General features: G+C 56.8%; 2 protein-coding genes across 2 annotated transcripts; one reads left to right on the top strand and one right to left on the bottom strand.

Moving 5' to 3' along the window:
* Nucleotides 1–220: 220 nt before the first annotated feature.
* PLTP (phospholipid transfer protein) lies at nucleotides 221–4,815 on the bottom strand. The gene is made up of 16 exons (XM_066330684.1): nucleotides 4,458–4,815; nucleotides 3,561–3,676; nucleotides 3,270–3,369; nucleotides 3,071–3,199; nucleotides 2,779–2,934; nucleotides 2,607–2,670; nucleotides 2,374–2,437; nucleotides 2,166–2,257; nucleotides 1,850–2,026; nucleotides 1,641–1,700; nucleotides 1,381–1,542; nucleotides 1,144–1,211; nucleotides 1,028–1,070; nucleotides 811–874; nucleotides 648–724; nucleotides 221–554 (listed from the first exon to the last, which is right to left on the bottom strand). Exons 2-16 carry the CDS (start codon nucleotides 3,667–3,669, stop codon nucleotides 414–416), a joined length of 1,506 nt encoding a protein of 501 aa, XP_066186781.1. The 5' UTR covers nucleotides 3,670–3,676; nucleotides 4,458–4,815; the 3' UTR covers nucleotides 221–413.
* Nucleotides 4,816–6,406: 1,591 nt separating this feature from the next.
* PCIF1 (phosphorylated CTD interacting factor 1) lies at nucleotides 6,407–17,162 on the top strand. The gene is made up of 17 exons (XM_066330683.1): nucleotides 6,407–6,542; nucleotides 6,752–6,860; nucleotides 9,531–9,669; nucleotides 9,851–9,975; nucleotides 10,382–10,519; nucleotides 10,681–10,811; nucleotides 11,032–11,186; nucleotides 11,412–11,559; nucleotides 11,759–11,842; nucleotides 12,588–12,687; nucleotides 12,884–13,046; nucleotides 13,429–13,601; nucleotides 14,041–14,127; nucleotides 14,596–14,780; nucleotides 14,876–14,969; nucleotides 15,178–15,353; nucleotides 16,092–17,162. Exons 3-17 carry the CDS (start codon nucleotides 9,546–9,548, stop codon nucleotides 16,345–16,347), a joined length of 2,139 nt encoding a protein of 712 aa, XP_066186780.1. The 5' UTR covers nucleotides 6,407–6,542; nucleotides 6,752–6,860; nucleotides 9,531–9,545; the 3' UTR covers nucleotides 16,348–17,162.
* Nucleotides 17,163–17,978: the final 816 nt, after the last annotated feature.

Below are 17,978 nucleotides of genomic sequence, written 5' to 3'. Positions count from 1 at the left end.
TGGGCTCTGTTAGATGTGCCCTCTCTGCAGGGGTCCCCACATCCTGGAAACGAGTGGCCCACCGAAGTGGCAGCAGCACAGTCTCTCTGAGCTCTCTGCTACTGCACTAAGCTGCATCTGCTCCCAAGGACCCAAGCTGGGCAGCAGAATCAGCTGCCTCCTTTCCATCTCCCCACCATGTACCCCAGCATAGACATGTCCTCCAAGCAACAAGGCAACGTGGCTGGAGTCAGGTGGTTTATTAGTGTAATGAGCAGGGGTGCAGCAGGGCTTCCCAGAGCACCCTCTCCACCCTGCTGTGCCCCACCAGGGCCTGGACGCCCTGATGATGTGCTGGTGGTACCAGGGAAGCTGCTTCCTACCTACAGTCTACGGGTCCAGCCCGGCATCTGCCCTTGGTCCAGGGAGGAGAGCTAGAGTGAGCTGGGGTCCAGGCTGGGCTCTGCAGGCCGGGAGCTGGAGTAGGCAGCGACAGTCGGCACTGGGCGGTATTTCTCAATCACCTCCCGCAGCCCCTTGGAGAAGTGGAGATCAGCTCCCACTGTGAGGAATCCCTGCAGAGGGAAGAGGGTCAGTGTGAGGCTGGACGTGACAATGCCCTTCGCAGCAGGACATGGAGGCACAGGTTGTCCCATCCCACCACATACCGCGTGATTTGTGACCACCTCCCTGGTGAAGTCCATGCCTTCAGGCAGTGGGATCTGCACTCCCTTCTTTGTTCTCTCTGCAGAGAGGGAGAGCTAGGATGAGGCTGAGTCCTGCTATGCCCCTGCCAACAACTCCCAGTTGTGTGGGAGCAGTGATGCTTACCGTTAATGATGGGCATGATGGTCAGCTGCAGCAGGGTCTTCAGTGGGGCCTGCAGTGAGAACAGCTGTGGGAGAAGAGCTGGGGTCAGTGTAGTGGCAGAGCTGCCAGCCAGAGCAGAGAGGGTTATAAGTGGGGATTCTGAATGGACAGCCTCTCCCCAGCCCAGCCCACACTGTGGCTGGGTGTAAGAGTTCCCAGGCCATCACCACGCTCTCACCGCAAGTGACTCCAGTGCTGACTGCTTGGAAAAGATGCGAAACCTGGACAGAAGGAAGCAGTTGTGAGTAGGGTGTGGAGGGGACTCCCCATACCCCCATGGAACTCTCCCCATACCGTCGTAGGTCCAGCTGTACGCGCAGTGCCTTCCCTTGCAAAAACACCTTGGCACTCAGCTTGGTTTCCTGGGGAGGGAGAGGGCTGTCTCACAGCAGGCAGAGGACAACCAGGCCAGCTCATCCCAGAGGTCCAGTGTCCCTCTGCTCAGTGACACCAGTGTCTTACAACACAGGATGGGGGATACTGCTCCCGTATACAACTGGGGTGACTGCACAAAGAACCCCAGCCCCTCACCATGGCCATGCTGGAGAGCTGGACAGGTGGGCGGTCTGGGGGCACCAGTGAGATGTTCAGGAAAGCAGAGACAGAGACTGAGGTCCCTGAAGGTTTGATGGTGCAGCGGGGAGGAGCAGAGACTTGCAGCACGAGCCGCAGCGGAGCATCCACAGAAGGGCTCTGGGGAAGGCAGCTGAGCTGAAGGCTGGGAGCAGGGCAGGGCTGTGCCCTGCCCTGGGGCTCTGCCACACCTTGCACCCTGTCTGGGGGCTTCTTACCAGCATGAAGATGGTCCCAAAGAATGTGGCTCTCAGCAAAACCTCCAGGTCCTTGGGCACCTGTGGAGAGCATAAACCACTGGAGGGGGAGCAAGCCGCTGCTGCAAGTCCCAGGAAGGCTGCTCCCTGGATGGCACCTCCTTTGCACTGTGACACAGCCCACCCCTCCCTCCTGCCTGCACACAGTCCAAGTGTCTGGTTCTCCTTACCTTCTCCCCCTGGAGCTCTATGGTCAGCACTCCTGCCTGGAAGTACGAGTGCATGGCTGAGTCAAAGAAGTATTCAGAGAAGGCAACGTAAACCATGCGTTCAGTCTCCTTGATCACCGGCTCCACTGCGTGGTTCTCCAGCTCCTGGTCTTCTCTCACCCGGGGGAAGAACATGCCCTGGGGAACAAGAGTAGGAGAGGTTTCCACAGCCACAGGGCAGCCCATCTCACCTGCTCCAAGGAGCCCAACGTGCCTGCTGGCACAGCCTTTCCCACAGGGATAGGGAAGGACCAGCAAGGCAGGACCCAGTGTTCACCTTGAAGTCGAGGTCAAGGGTGTCAGTGGAGATGGATGGATCCCGTAGGAGAGAGTAGTCAATCCCGATGTGCTCATCCACGTAGTTCCTCACTGCCAGAGAAGATGTGCTGGTGTGACTTAGCCTGGAGCTGCCTGGCAGCCTCATGCCCAGCCCTGTTTGCCCCACAGTGAATGGGATCCAGTCCCTTTCCCAGGGCAACACACACCAGGCACTGTGTCCAGCAAAGAGTTCAGCAGCACCAGGCTGGCATGCTCCAAGGATGGGCAGATCTGCAAGGCAAGGAGCCAGACTGAGGGGAATCACTCCCAGGACTGGATGAGGAGCTGCAGAGGCAGAACATGGCCCAGCAGATGGGCAGGATACAATTCTGCCCTCTCCCACACACAAAGGGCTGAGCCCTAACATCCCACAGCTCCTCTCCTCTGCGGTCAGCTGTACCTGCTGGCTGAGGAGGAAGCGCATCCCCGTAACGATGAAGGTGCTCAGGAACTCGTAGACCTTCCTGCAGGACACAAGAGTGGTTCTGCACTGCTATGTGCCCATTCCAGCACATAGCTGAGCTGAGGAAGCACTGAGGGTGTGGGAAGCCAGGCACAGGGGTCAGGTGTACCTGAGTGTGCCAGAGAAGCCGGCATGCATTCTGGCTATGGAGGCATTGCAGGTCATATTGGAGATCTTAAGGCGCCCAGCCTCATCCTTGGCCAACTGCAGCACTGTGTAGATGTGGACACCATCCGCAGAGGCATTGATGGACCCAATGTCGTAGCTGGAAGCCAGGAAAGCAGATGAGATGAGCACACAGCTCCTGCCAGCTGCAGGACAGCAAGGCACCTGTGGCACCCAGCAGGCACAGCTGTGGGGTGGGCTAGCACCCACAGCAGCAGGAAGGGGAGGCAGCTCACAAGAACCAGTAGAGCAGCTGCCTGCGGAAGCGTAGGCTAATGGAAGCATTGTTGATGTTGAAGACAAGGTGCTGCTGGGGCTGAAAGTTCAGGTCTGAAAAGGCCAGCTGTAGGTCTGTCACCTTGACCCTGTAGGGAGGGGAAAGGGGTTAGACAGACAGATGGACATGGGAAGCCGTGGGCAGCAGGCAGCACTCACTGGCTGATGTTGTACTGGAACTGCCCCTCATTCCCATGCAGGTCCGACACCGTGATGTTCTGCAGCTCCTGCTCCACAAAGCGCAGCCCCTCCTGCTTCACTGCAGGGGAAAACGAGCCTGGGCTGGGACATGCCCTCCCAGCAGCATTGCCCCTAACACACCCCCCTCTCCCTCCTCCCCGGCCACCCCATGGTGAAGCAGTGCAGGCAGAGCCCTACACAAGCACAGACCCCAGAAGCATGCCCAACGTCCCTCTTTCCCAGGCTGTGAGATCCCGGCTGGCCCCTTACCTAGGTCCAGCCCCTTGGAAGTGATCCGGATCTTACAGCCAGGAGGACCGTGCGAGGCTGTGACCAGCGAGGGCAGAATGAGGAGAAGGAGGCAGCTGCCGGCGGCCATCTCGCACCTGGAGGCAGAGAGCAGGGTCAGCAGAGACTGGCCTGGGGACGTGCATGGGTGTCAGCATGGACAGGCCCGGGGGATACACTGGAAGGGAAGCAGCTACTGTCTAACCTGCCCGGGGCAGGAGACAGCTGCAAGGAGCACCCTACGGCTCGACTGTTCTCCCTGAAACCCCTCGTGCTGTCCAGGTCGCCTTTGCCTGAAACATCGGGACCAGCAGCCCAGGAGGGGCACGGCCCCCACCCCAGGATGTTGTGCATAAGCCCCAGCACTGGCCCTGAGGAGCCTGAGGGTCCCACATCTGGGAACACCCACTCCAGCACTCCCCCTGCCCTGAACACACCCCGCTCCCAAAACCGCAGGGACAGGCGCCAGCCCTGTGCGTGCTGCTGCAGCGGGGAGCCCCAGCACTTCGCAGAGGAGCGAGCCCTTGCCCTTGGGGCCGTCCCACAACCCTCACAGCTCCCCCGAGATGTGCCGCCTGCCCCCAGGCTGGTTTGAGACGGGAGCTGGAGCCTGTCCATCCCGCAGCAACAGGAAGAGCTCCGTGCGAGGCTGTGGGATGGAACGGGGCTCCCCCACAGCTTCCCCCAGTTCTCTGAAGGGAGAGGATGGGGGACCTCCTACCCAGGGCTGTGTGATGAGACAGGGCTCCCACACAGCGTTTTTCTCCACTTCTATGAAGGGAGAGGATGGAGGATCCCTTTTCCCGGGGCCCGGAGCCACCGTCGTGCCCAGAGGCTTGGGGTTCCCGTACGCAATGCCGGCTCAGTTCGGGTACTTACAGCGAGGCTTGTCCCGGCGTGGGGAAGCTGAATCACGTGAAGGCAGGAGAGAGGGAGAGCACCACCAGCTCCAGGACTTTCTTTTGAGCTGGCTGAGGTTTTCCTGCCTTTATATAGCCCCCAGCTGCCACTCCTTGTGGGCTCACAGCTGGGAGGAGACAGCGGGACGGACGGACGGGGAGGATGCAGGTCTGTGTCCCGCCGAGCCCGGCTGGCTGCCAGCACCGGCACAGACAGCGGCTCGCCTGACCACCCCAGCTTCAGTCTGCACACGAAGCCTTCCTTCCCCCAAAAAACACTGCTCCCCGCGTCCTGCACGTGCAGCCACGGCCGTGGATCTCTCCAGCACCCCCTGTGCGAGGGGCACATGTGCAAACAGCGTCCGGGAGGGCATGGGGTATTGGGTGCTCCCAATCTGTGTCACGAAGCTTCTGCCAGTGCTGAGCTATCCCAGCTTCGGTGCAGACTCCACGGCCCCAGACAAGGGGTGCTGCTGGGGTCTGGTTCATGCCCATCTGTAACATGAACCTGAGCAGAGAAAATGTCGAGGCTGTGGACCCTCAGGACTGCCCTCACAGGCTCTGCCCCGACCCCAAGTCAGGCAGCAGTGGCTCCGCAGGACGTGCCTCTGGATGGCCTTGCCCCGTGTGTTAGTGGCAGCCTGGCTGGCTCCGGGGTCGCAGCACTAAGATGGGCACTGCCGGAGTGTTTCCATGAGCACCCATGCCGCCGTCCTGCTCCCATCACGGGAAAGACAGGCACCTCCTCAGCCCGGGGCTCCCTCCCGAAAATCCTGCCTGGCCGAGCCATGCCGAGAGTCTGCCCTCACCTCCCCCTCGACCACTGGAGTTGCCTCACTCCAAGGCTGGAGTTTCACTATCCCTTCACAGAGCCTCCCTTTGCCCTCAGGGGTCAGTCTGAGCCGGCCCTTTGTGCCCCGGGCGGTTATCGGTGCTCTGGGCAGCGGAGCTGGGCTGCTAGAAGCCCAAAACGGGAGCCTCAGTGCTTACACAGCACTTACCCCTCCAGAACTGCTGCGCCAGCGTTAACTCATTAAACTGACCCCGGTGCTCCCGGAGCAGAGGGCAGGACTCCTGGAGATGGGAAACCCCTTGGAAAGCTGGGCAGCAGGGATATCCCAGAGGAAAAGTGCAGGAGAGGCCCCGTGGTTTCCCCATCCCATCTTCACCGGAGGCCGTGAACCAGCACCGGCCATCGGCCGCCCAGGGAGATGGGGCCGAGGGAGGACGGGTGCTCTGCTAGGTGGGTATAGCAGAAACTCCGCCGGCTGCGAGGGGGCCCTGCGGTCCCCAGGGACCCCCCCAGTAAAAGCCATGTCTTCCTTCCACGTCCCGTGTCATCCTCCAGCATATGCTGTGCGGCAGCAGCCACGGACCGCAGGGCAAAGGAGCGACCCCAGCGACCACCGCCTCTGCCCTGCGCTGCACCGCATCCCTCACCGCCCGCCGCCTGGCACCGGCACCCGCAACGCAGGGAATGCCCATGACAGTAGTGTGGGGAGGAACGTGTCAGCGCTGCACCCGAGGGACCGCCGGGACAGGCAGTGGCTGCCGGGGCCGGCCCGGGTTGAAGCGCAGCTCAAGCAACCGCTGCGCGCGGCAGGCGGCGGAAGCCCCTGGCCCGCACATCAATGCAGCCCCCCCGCGCCAGCCGCCGCTCCGCCCCGGCGCCGCCGCTCTTCAAAGGCCCTTTGGTGGCGACCGCTGTGGCCGCGCCCTGTCAGTGCCGGGAACCGCCCGCGGCGGGTGAGAGGGCGGGGCTGGTCAGCACTCAGCGGCTCCGCGACAGCTCGGGCGGGACCGCGACCGCTCCGCGCCCACCGCGAGGTGGTGCCCTCCACAAAGATGGCGCCGGGCGGGGAAGGGGGGGGGGGGTGTGAACCGCGCAGACTTTGCGCATGCGCCAAGCAATTCCCCCAAGCGCGGGCTCTGCTTCGCGCACGCGCTCCACACCCGCGGCCCCGGCGCAAGATGGCGGCGGCGGGGCGGGCGAGGCGGAGGTGGGGCGGCGGCGGTGGCGGACGCAGCGGTGCCCGGTGCCTGCAGCCCCTAGCCTCACGCCCAGGTAAGCGGCACAACCGCGTGGCCGCGGCCCGCCGTGCAGGAGGAGGCGGCGGGGGCGGGCAGCGGCGACGGAGGGGAAGCGGCGCAGGCCCGCGGCCGCCATCTTAGAGCGCGGCCGCCACTGCCGCCGCGCCCCCGCTGTTCCCCCGCCGCGCCTGCGCTTCCCGCGGCCCCTCCCCGCGGCGCCGTAACGGGCTCCTGTCTCCGCAGCCGCCCCCGCGGCCCAGGCGCGGGACGCCCCGCTATGAGGATGCGGCCCCGGCGCGCCAGCGGCGAGCACGGAGCGACGGCCACGCGTCCCGCCAGGCAGCCCGCCACCGTAAGTACCCGCCCGGCCGGCCGCCGCCCCGCTTAGGCCGCGCCCCCGGACCGCTCCCGGCCAGACTGCAGAGTTGTCGCCGTCGCCGCCTCCTCTCCACACTCGCTGGGCGCCCGTGGCCGCCCGCCGGCCCCGGCCCGCCGCGCCGAGGAGCTCCATGCCGTCTTCGTCGCTGGCAGGGCAGCCCCGGGAGGTTCCCGGCCGCTTCCCCGCGCAGACACGGTGCCCCGGTCCCCGGTGCTCGTGCTGCCCCGGGAGCGCTGTGCTGCTCAGCTCCGGGCTCAGCGGCCGGCCCTCGGGAAGGGGATGGGTACCGATGGGGGAAGCGGTGGCCCGGCTCCCAGCCTCCTGGAGCAGCCGTGGTTCTGGGATGGGGGAGAACCGCGGGGTTGTCCCGGGGGGCTGTCGCTGATCTTCTTTGTCTGCATTTGCTGTTGTCTTGTACAAAATTCTACCTCGGTGAAATGGAAACAAATACCGGTCCTGTTTGCTGTACTTCTTTACTCTGTGTCTCCTTACCCCTCGCTGTGGTCTCTGGTTGTGCTGCTGCTCTAGGTTGTAAGCTCTCTGGGCAGGGACAGCATTGTACCGTGTTTGTGAAGCACTGTATGCATTGCCATGGTGTATAAAAACATACCGTAATCACCATAAAATGCTTCCTCTGGATACCTGTCACTGTCTAAGTCCCAGTGTAGTTACATAAAAGCAGAGTGGCTTCTGCCAGGATTCCTGTTAGTTTGGCTGTTTCCTTTTCCCAGACCTTAAGGGTACTTGGATTTAATACTTGTTAACACTGATCAAGTGATAAAGCTTCTTGGCTACTTCCACCATTCCAGTTTATCCATAAATGGGAGGAGACACAGCCAGTGACCCTATTTGACAGCTCTTCTGAGCGATGGGTGGTGAAAAACACTGGCAGGTCACTGGAGCTGGCATGTGCCATCCAAGCTGGCCAGGGCTCTGTGCCCAGCGCTGTCTGTGAATCCTGACATACATCACTTTGGGAGCTCTGGTCCCGCCAGTACACACCAGTTCACTCCAGCATGTGCTCTGTGTAACGTGCAGGACACAGCAGCAGCTACATGTGCAAGTGTAGCTTTAGTTTGAGGAGGAGGGACTAAACATCCTTCAGAGGTTCCCCGCGGTCCTTCCTTGCAGGCCTGCGGTCTCCGGGGTCCCTGTACCCACGGCTGACACGAGCCTGAGCTGCTGCCGCTGGCCCAGCTCACCTTGGCACCTCTGTGAAGCAACTGTAAGGACATGGTGGGGTTGGAGTTCAGGAGGGAGTGTGAGATTGCACAATGCTCACTGCTGAGGCCGTTAAAGGTCCCCAGTTGTGTCCTGTGCTCTGCAGCAGGCACAGGGTGTTGCCTGCTTGCTCTGGAGCAGAGCCAAACTCCAGGTGTCCAATGTCCCACACCTTCCCTTGTGTACTCTGCCTGGAAGGACAGAAACATCTTCCGAGGGGCTGGAGGAGTTGAATTCCTCAATGCTGGTCTCGGCCAATGCTGTGGGCAGCTGAGCTACTGCCCACTCGCTCTTGACCACTGTTTGCTCCTGCCATTCTGTTCTGCTGAAATAGCCACTGGCCTTTATGCACAGGAGGGGCAGCGAAGGTTTCAAATCCGAGTGACTTAGCCCCAAAAAAATCCAGAGTTTTTATTGAAGTGCTCCCGTACGTGGCTCCTACTGCCAGGTACTGTGCTGCTCAGGCAAGGAGCGCACTATGCGCAGCATTGTGTTGCTGCTGCCCTGACTCTGCCGGTATGTGCTGTCGGGTGTCTCCAAAGCCTGAATAGAGTTAAGTGTCTGAGGTAGCTGGGAATTATGTAAAATGCCTTGTTTCCCCCCAGTTCATTGCCAATGTGTTTCGAGCTGCCAGAGAAGAGCAATCTGCGCCGCTGTTTCAGAAACTTCCCCAGGGGAAGAGTGGTGACTAAGAGAGGAAAAGCCTGGCTGTTTCTCTCCAGCTGGCAACATTAAATTATGATTAAGAGGAGCTTTATTGTTCCAACAGACCTTCTTTTGCATAACTGTTGTTATGCAGATGAAAAAGCAGCAAGGGCCAAAACAGCTGGCTGAGGCCCTGCTTGTGGGACTAGGCCTAGGACTAGGACGTGTCGGCCTGGGACATGCAGAGGGTAATAATTTGGGAGCTCCTGACTCCCAGCCTGTGGTTTTCTAAACCACAGAAGTTGTTAGTGAACCTCCAGGGCTATTTTATATAGCAGATTTTTTTTTAATTAAAGCCTTTTGCTAAAATGATGTGCAGTTATGTGTGTGTGAGTTGATTTAAACTGTCTCTGAGGATAACAGATCAGACCTGGCCAGTGGTATTGGTGTCACAGAAGGTGGCACATAATTACAGAGGAGTGTATGTTATTTTTTACAATCTGATGCTTCACTCATTGGAGAGATCTAACTGAAAAGAGAATATTTTGGATGCTGGCCTGAAGAACACCCTGGCTAACCCCATTTAACACTAAGCAGTCCTCATAACTAGTTGTGTCCAGGATAGCAGGTGTTTTTTAGTGTTGAGATGCTGTTTGTGTGTACTGGTTCAATCCCCGTTTTATTATCAGAATGAACTTGTATTGCTATACCTAAGTGCACCAAGCAGATCTGGGACCTTTCCTGCAGTAACCCTGGATATTACTCTATTTTTTCTAGTGTGGTTGCTGAGAAATGGCAAATGAGAATCACAGAAGCCCTGCGGAGGAAGTGTCTCTCATGAGTCACTCACCTGGCACCTCCAACCAGAACCAGCCCAGCTCCCCCAAACCCATGCGCCTGGTACAGGACCTGCCAGGTACCGACTCTGCCTTTGGGAATTCTGCAGGGCCCTGGGAATAGGGAGAGGGATGAAGCAAGGCTGCCAAGGGAGTCTGGCAATGATGTGTGTTTCAGAGTGTGCTGTGACAGTGCTGGGCACCTGCAGGGCAGGTCTGTTGTGCAGGATGCTCCTCTCCTGACTCTCACTGTTCTCCCAGATGAGCTGGTGCAGGCTGGCTGGGAGAAGTGCTGGAGCAAGCGGGAGAACCGCCCGTACTATTTCAACCGCTTCACGAACCAGTCTCTGTGGGAAATGCCTGTGCTGGGACAGCACGATGTCATAGTAAGTGCTCACTCACCTGGGGGGCTGTGTCAGGACTGGGGTGTTCATGGTCTGTGGACCGCAGATTACAGGTGTGGCAGGGTCTTCTGTGCCATCAGAACTCCTTGCTCGGTCCATTGTCTGGCACGATTCTGGGGAAGTGTTCCTCTGTCAGATGCCTGTCAGGTGTTGCTGTTTCAGGAGTCATGCACCGCTCAAAGAACAGTCAGCGTGGGGGATTTGTGATTAGTTTTTCTCATTAGAGTCTTTTAAAAAAGCACACAGACATCTAGAAGAGAATCTTTCAGCTTTGTGGAGGTCTGACTAGTGGTGTCCTTATTTCCATCAGTGTGGGAGCAGGGCAGGGGGACGCTGCAGTGGCAGTGGGTGAGCTTGACCTGTGCTGTTGTTGTTTGGACTCTCATAGTCAGACCCTCTGGGACTGAACGCAGCTCCAATGCCACTGGAAGGTGGGGTGGCAGATGCTTCTGTGGAGAGCAAGCAGAGGAAGAGGAGGTTCTCAGAGGAGGTTCCACCAAGTGGCAACAGTGTGAAAAAGCCTAAGGTGGGTGTGGTGCTCTGAGACAAACCTATACAGCCTGAAATCAAGGGGGGCTGGAGAGCTCATGGGGGATCTGGTGTTCTGGTGTGGTACTGTTTGGTTCACTGAGCTGCTTCTCCTTTACCTGTCCCTCTGGTGCAGTAATTCATCTTTCACACACACAGGCGGATGTCCCAGGAAATGCAGCTGCTCAGCCAGTCCCCAGCTCTCCCAGTATTCCAGGAACTTCTGTTTTGAAGGCATGGTGTGTTTCACCTGAAGACAAACAGCAGGCAGCTCTTCTACGACCAACTGAGTGAGTTGTCTCCATTTGTCTTCTGTTCCTTTCTCAGTGAAGTCTTTGAGACACAAGTTACCAGACACCTTTGAGAAACCTGAGGGATAAATCATTGCCAGGAGTTTTTATAGTTTGGTTTCCTGGCTGGTGAAACAACCCAAGGAAGGACCTTTAAAAATAGTATTTGATAATTAGCCAGTGATGTGGTTATCCTGATGATACTTGCTTTTTGCTGCAGAGTATACTGGGACCTGGATATTCAGACAAATGCTGTGATTAAGCAGAGGGCACCATCAGAAGTGCTTTCTCCACACCCTGAGGTGGAGCTGCTCCGGTCCCAGCTCATTCTCAAGTTGAGGCAGCATTACCGTGAGCTCTGCCAGCAGCGAGAAGGTGAGTTTCTGTTGGGTTCTTTGATTTCCTTCTCAGTTCTGCAGTGCTGTGGTGATCTGCCTTTTGTTTTATGCCTGTCTGGTCCCTGTGTTCTCTTTTTATGATGGCTATATACTCTGTGGTATTGTTGGTTAATTGATTAGGCAGAACTTCGTGTGATCCTTATCAGAGCTACTGGGCATTTCTGTATTTTACTGAATAGACCCTTCTTCTGTGTGTCTCCAGGGATTGACCCTCCGAGGGAGTCATTTAATCGCTGGATGTTGGAGAGGAAAGTGGTTGATAAAGGGACAGATCCTCTTTTACCGAGTGACTGCGAGCCAGTAGTGTCCCCTTCCATGTTCAGAGAGATCATGAATGACATTCCCATCAGGTACTGTTCACAGACAGAGCACTTGGTTGGGGTGGTTCTGGGTTGGTCTGATCTGGCTTACCTGCCATGGTTCTGCTGCGGTGCTTCCCTTTGGCAAATGAAGTGGTTGGATGCTTTGGATCTGGTGAAGGAAAGCTGGGGAACTGAACCTGGCTTCTGTGCCTCTGAGACTCATGCATATGAATTTAACTTACCTCAGGTTATCCAGAATTAAGTTCCGGGAGGAAGCCAAGAGGCTGCTCTTCAAGTATGCTGAGGCTGCGAAACGGCTGATTGAATCCAGGTGGGAGCTCTTCTCGCAGTGCTGTCACGTTCCAAAAAGACAAAAGGACTATAGGGGCTTCTCATCCTGCCTTATCCAGCACTGGTGATAATGTTATTGAGGAAAAGCAAGGTTAGGAACATACAGAAGAAAAACAGTAGTGCTGGAGCCATCTTTTGATAGTGACCTTACTGTAAAATGTAATACTGGGCAGCTGAATGTGTGGAGACAATGAAGTACTGGCTGTGGAATGTCTTCTGTTATCCCTCAGATAAAATCAGAAGTGCTTGGGCACTCACTGCTGTTGTAGAGCAACAAGCTTAGAGTGGCATTTTGTATACAGGCTACAGTTTTCATGACCAGTTCTGCCGCAGGAGACAGAACTGAGGAAGGTAGTGGAGGAGAACCTTGTGTGGGAAAGGAAAAGCTTGTAAACAGGGTAGTTTTCTCAGAGTCATAAGCCCCTAGCAGTACTTGAAAATTAAAGGCAGTACCAAAATGGACCACTGCCATGACAAATAAAGGCTTTGTGGGCCTCTCTTGTTGCAGAGAGGACAGCAGCCAGTTACACCAAGTTTTGGAGAGAGCATGGTAGTCTGCAATCATGCAAACATCTGGAAGGCCTTTCCAGAGAACTGGAGGGGAGGGACAGGGATGGGCCCCAAGGAAGTGTCAGTGTCCACATTCCCCACTTTGGAAAACTTTGGAGGGGGGTGGAATACCTTGCTGTGCAGCTGTGAGTTAAATTTTGGCTCTGTTTTTGCAGGAGTGCTTCTCCAGACAGCAGGAAGGTGGTGAAGTGGAATGTGGAGGACACCTTCAGCTGGCTGCGACGGGACCATTCTGCCTCCAAGGAGGACTACATGGTCAGTGTACCACTAATGTGTGGCTGTGCACAGGGAGCTGGGGAGGGGGCATGTAGGGACAGGTACAGGTCCTTCTGGAGGTGGCTTCCGTTGCCTCCCCTCAGTGTGTGCCACGTGAGAGCAGCCTGGAGACACTGAAGACCCCTGGAGAGCAAGTGGTGGCTGTGTGAGAGACTCTGGTTCTCTGTCTCCACAGGACCGCCTGGAGCACTTACGCAAACAGTGTGGGCCCCATGTGTCTGCTGCAGCCAAGGACTCTGTCGAAGGCATCTGCAGTAAAATTTACTACATATCTCTGGAATATGTCAAGCGCATCCGGGAGAAGCATCTTGCCATACTCAAAGAGAACAATATCTCTGGTACGCAGCCAGCTTTGGAGAGCTGTAGACCTACAGCACTTCAGTTGAAGGCCCCATGCTCTGGCCTGTCCTTACTCAGAGAGTGTTACCTATATTGGGAGGGCAGCTCTGTCTCCAAAAGTCAGAAAGTCTGTGTTTCAAAGTAAGAAACAGACAGTCCAGCATAGGCCTCAGCTTTCAGTCACAGTGTCTGTTCAGTGACAGACTGTCTTCCATCAGGTGCCATGACCAGCTGTAGCATCAGATACTATAAATAGGTGATTTGCTAGCATGAAGTAGCTTGTTAGGAGCACTGGACGGGGCATTTGTTTATTTCACTGGATCATGAGGATTGGTCCCGAATACCCTTCTCACAGGCTGCCTTTCTGTCCATTCTCTGTAGCTGAGGTAGAAGCTCCTGAGGTGCAGGACAGGCTGGTGTACTGCTACCCCGTGAGGCTGGCCATCCCCTCCCCGCCGCTCCCCAGCGTGGAGATGCACATGGAGAACAACGTGGCGTGTGTGCGGTACAAGGGGGAGATGGTCAAAGTCAGCCGCAACTACTTCAGCAAGCTGGTAAGGGCTGTGTGCTGCCTCTGCTGTCCCTCAGGGCAGCATTGTCTCCTGGGCAGGGCTGGGCAGAGGCTGGCCAACTGTCCCTGCAGGGCTGTCAGACAATGCCATGGCCATGAGGACAGCTACTCTCACCTTACCTGGGTTCAGGCTCTGCTGGGAGTATTTCCCAGGGTTGGGTGTGTGCTCTGAATAAGTGTTGTGCTGCCAGAACGTTATACTCAAACCAAGGCAACGCTTACTGAGAGACACGTGCTGCTGTGGTGGTTCATTCATTTAATGTTAGTGACAAGCTGGTGGCTCACGCAGTGACAGCAGATGTGCTGACAGCTCCCTGCAGAGCCCACCTGCTCCTCGGCCTCCCTCTCCCTGTCACAATGTGCGTGTATCACCGTAGCTTGGCTGTTCCTGGTGTCTTCAATGGCTGGGCTTTCTTTTCCAGTGGCTTCTGTATCGGTACAGCTGCATCGACGACTCGGGCTTTGAAAAGTTCCTGCCTAGGGTTTGGTGCCTTCTCCGTCGATATCAGGTACAGTCTCACCACAGCTGTATTATCAGAAAGCCTTGGAAGCACTTGGAAATTGTCTTTGCTCTGGGAAAGGGTCACAGCTTTGGAAGCCTGGAGCAACAACAGGGTTTAAACTGGGTCTGTAATGTACTCATGCTATGCTGAGGTAGGACTGGACTGGGGAGCAGTTGTGGTCTTGACACAAGACCTCGGTGTAGTTAAAGATTTTTGTGAAGGAAGCCTTCAGTAGCTCTTGACTTATAGGAGAAAACTGATGATTTTGTGGGGTCAGATTGGATAAAAACTAAAAACTCTAAAGAACATTCTTGGGTACATGCAGGGACCTAAACGAATTTGAGAAAGGACAAGAGATCCCCTCATACCTAGAGGAGTGGGTGCATGGACATGTGGCCCTGGGTCTGTGGTCAGTGAAGGGAGCAGCAGAAACAGTGAGTGCAGGCACAGCTCACCAAGGTTTGCTCTCCTCAGATGATGTTTGGTGTGGGGCTGTATGAAGGGACTGGTCTTCAAGGGGCGCTTCCTGTGCACATCTTTGAAGCTCTCCACAAGCTCTTCGGAGTGAGTTTTGAATGCTTTGCCTCGCCCCTGAATTGCTATTTTAAACAGTACTGTTCAGCCTTCTTGGACACAGACGGGTATTTTGGATCCAGGGGGTGAGTATTACGTTCCCTTGCTTTGTGTGGGTGTGGGTGCGTGCCCGTGAGATGACTCAGGACGAGCTGATGAGGATCTTTGCCTCTTTCTGCAGCCCGTGCCTGGATTTCTTCCCTATAAGTGGTTCTTTTGAGGCAAATCCTCCATTCTGTGAGGAACTGATGGATGCCATGGTCTCTCACTTTGAGGTATGTCTGCTCACCAGTGGGGTTGGTTTGGGATGGAGCTCTTCTGTCCGTCCTCTGCTCCCCACGACTCCTGCACCCCAAGGGCAGGGACAGATGACGGTGACAGCTGGCACTGCTCCTGAAGCAGAAGCATTTTCTTTTTGTAGAACTCATTAAACACGTCATTGCTCAGTCAGTGCTGAGATTGTTCCTTTTCTTCTTGCACTAGAAACTGCTGGAGAGCTCCAGCGAGCCGCTCTCCTTCATTGTCTTCATCCCTGAGTGGCGGGACCCCCCCACACCAGCCCTGACGCGCATGGAGCAGAGCAAGTTCAAGCGACACCAGCTCATCCTGCCGGCCTTCGATCACGAGTACCGCAGCGGGTCCCAGCATGTCTGCAAAAAGTAGGCTTTGTTCTCAGATCCTTCTGGGAACACGGCTCTGAAGCTGTGTGACAGAAATATCCTCTCCCAGGCTGAAATCAGTGGGAAGCAGGGAGCAGGCAAGGACAAGCACAGTGCATCATCACTCTGGGTGTTTAAGATGGGCAGACAGCATGGTGAATTCAACTTCTGTTTAATGACTGCTAACTTTAGCTCGTGAGAGGTGTATGCCTTGGGCACAAGTCCAGCTGGAACAGGTCACACCTGTGGCACTGATCTGTGCCGTTGCCAGCCCTCAGGCCTGGTAGCTGCCTGGGTGGCAGCGGCTGTGGATGTCCCTGGGGGAACAGAGGCAAGGGGCAGTGGGAGGCTTGGTCCCCAGTGGGGCAGGCTGGCCTCTGCTCTGCTCCTGGGGCAACAAGTCAGAGCAACAACTGGTTTAAGCAACAGGTACCTCAGCACTGAAGTTCTTACCTGCTTAGGACTGGTGCCTCACTGTGCTGGGTCCCCTCAGGTTCCAGCACATGCGTGTAATGGCAGGGAGTGATGGGGTTCTGCAGCATGAGTGCTCTGGAAGCTCAAGAGCCTCTACTGTACTCAGAACTGCCTGAGGCTGCACTGTGCCTCCCTTCTCAGAATAATGAGAGAAAAGACTGGACAAATACTTGTCCTAGTGAAGGCAAGAAGAGGACGAGCAGGTGTCAAGGGCTTTGAGTGGGTCCCAGGGGAGGTGCTAATGCCTGTGCTCTTCCCTTGCAGAGAGGAGATGTACTACAAGGCTGTGCACAACACAGCCGTCCTCTTCCTGCAGAACAGCGCCGGCTTTGCCAAGTGGGAGCCCACGCCGGAGCGGCTGCAGGAGCTCGTTGCAGCCTACAAGCATTCGGGCCGGACCCTCAGCTCCTCATCTTCTTCCTCCTCGTCCTCCTCCTCCTCCTCCTCCTCCTCCACAGCAGACAAAGAGCGGGAGCTGGGCCGAGAGCAGAGCAGCAGCCGAGAGACTAATCCCAACTAAGGCAGAGGTGTGAGGCAGCAGGGGAGGTGCCGGTGGCCCCGGGGGAGGCTGGCCGGGGCAGCAGAGACTGCTGGCTGCGCAGCACCGGCCCAGGACTCCTGCGCAGCAGCTCCACGGCACCTGCTCTCCTCTGCGAACTGCACGCCAGCCCCCAGGGGCCGGGAGCGCCCGGCGGCCAGTGGGAGAGGAGGCTCAGCCGCAGCCCTCACCAGGGGTGAGGGAGCCCAGTGTGGCGCGGCAGGAGGAGCCGGCAGCTCCGCGTCGCCGGAGCGCCGAGGGAAGGGACAGCCAGAGCTGGGACGCGCGCGCGAGCAGAAGGACGGCGGAACAGATGGAGGGATGGATGGCAAGCGCGAGTGCTGGGCGCTGAGCGCCGCGGCCGGAGGGGCCCCGGCAGGAGAGGGACGGGCAGAGCCCGGGGGCTCCTGCGGCCGGACTGGCCCCAGCACGGCTCCGTGTCCATAGTGTAAATAGTTCTGTCTGTGGCGCCCACGCTCCTCGTGGGGGCTGCTCCCATCGCATCTGTGTTTCTTTCTCATGTGTGAGTCCCGTGTTCGCTGACATTGTGTCCCAGAGAGGGGAGGAGCAGAGGAGAAGAGTTTCTTTGGTGTGTAAAGATGTCTTTGCAGCTGTTCTGTAGTCATTGTGGTTTTTATGCGGAGCCTCCGGGCTTTATTTAACCTCCTTGGGTTTTGTTTTGTAAGGATTAATTTAACACCGCTAACCATTTTATTACTTTTATCAAGAAGAGCAAAGTCTATTTTTGATTTCTGTTTCCTAGTTCTTAGGAACATTAAAACCAGCATACAGCTCTGCTTGTGTCCATGACTTGCTTTCTGTGGTTTCTGGGATGTGTTCCCCTGTCTGGTCTCTGCCTGGATGGAAGGTAGAAAAAGGTTATGATTTGGTTTTTCAGAACTGTGGCATCAGCCATGTTCCAGGCAGCCCTGCCCTCCCTGGTGAGTTTTGTTTCCTAATGATCAGTGTGAGCCCCTGAAGCAGCCTGGCTACTGCACTGCTCCAGTGAGGTTTTGGTGCTCTCCCGCTGGAGAAGTGTAGGGGAGTGCACTGCCTTTGGACTCACTGGGGCAGGCAGCACAGCCAACCTCTCCTGTGGGGTGCAACAGTACTGCTGGTGCGGGACCAGTGTCAGTGCCACAGAAGTGACAGTGCCACCCTCAAGTGGGCAGGAATTGTGTAGCCCCAGATGCTGCCCGCTCCCAGAGCCTTCACAGCTCTCCAGAGATGCTTTTGATGATGGCCCAGAGATCACTGATGTCCTTTAAGTCAGGGCAGTTGGGAATGTCAGCTGCAAAAGTGGCAGTTCGCAAGGCCTTTTTTTTCCCTATAATAATTTTTTCTGAGCCAAGACCGCCTGCTCCCAAGGCACAGGTGAGCAGAGAAGTGCTGATGCTGGGAGTGTCCCTAACACACCCCTTGGTCAGTCAGTGCACACTGAGCCCTTTGCCTGGTCCCTCAGGTAAGGGACAGCTAGCTGGTTAAATATCCAGTGGCTGTGGTCTCACAGGGGATGTGTAAATGACATCAGTCGCTAGAAGCCTGGTGGCATGGGCTGCTTCTTAAGTCTTCTTTATCTTAACAAAGCAAGAGATTGTTGATGGGGCACAGGT

This window comes from Sylvia atricapilla, chromosome 16 (genome assembly GCF_009819655.1).
Source record: "Sylvia atricapilla isolate bSylAtr1 chromosome 16, bSylAtr1.pri, whole genome shotgun sequence".
In the NCBI taxonomy this organism is placed as follows: Eukaryota; Metazoa; Chordata; class Aves; order Passeriformes; family Sylviidae; genus Sylvia; species Sylvia atricapilla.
The sequence above is the reverse complement of the archived record's forward strand: the minus strand, read 5'-3'. Positions and strand labels throughout refer to the sequence as shown.

Bases quoted from the DNA above. Each gene is read 5' to 3' on its own strand.
- PLTP (XM_066330684.1), bottom strand. From the start codon at position 3,669: ATGGCCGCCGGCAGCTGCCTCCTTCTCCTCATTCTGCCCTCGCTGGTC. The intron at 2,258-2,373 runs GTGTGTGTTGCC...CTTCTCTGGCAG, and splicing joins TTTGCTGGACACAGTGCCTG to TGAGGAACTACGTGGATGAG. The intron at 555-647 runs GTATGTGGTGGG...TTCCCTCTGCAG, and splicing joins AGGTGGTCACAAATCACGCG to GGATTCCTCACAGTGGGAGC.
- PCIF1 (XM_066330683.1), top strand. From the start codon at position 9,546: ATGGCAAATGAGAATCACAGAAGCCCTGCGGAGGAAGTGTCTCTCATG. The intron at 9,670-9,850 runs GTACCGACTCTG...CTGTTCTCCCAG, and splicing joins CCTGGTACAGGACCTGCCAG to ATGAGCTGGTGCAGGCTGGC. The intron at 13,047-13,428 runs GTACGCAGCCAG...CATTCTCTGTAG, and splicing joins CAAAGAGAACAATATCTCTG to CTGAGGTAGAAGCTCCTGAG.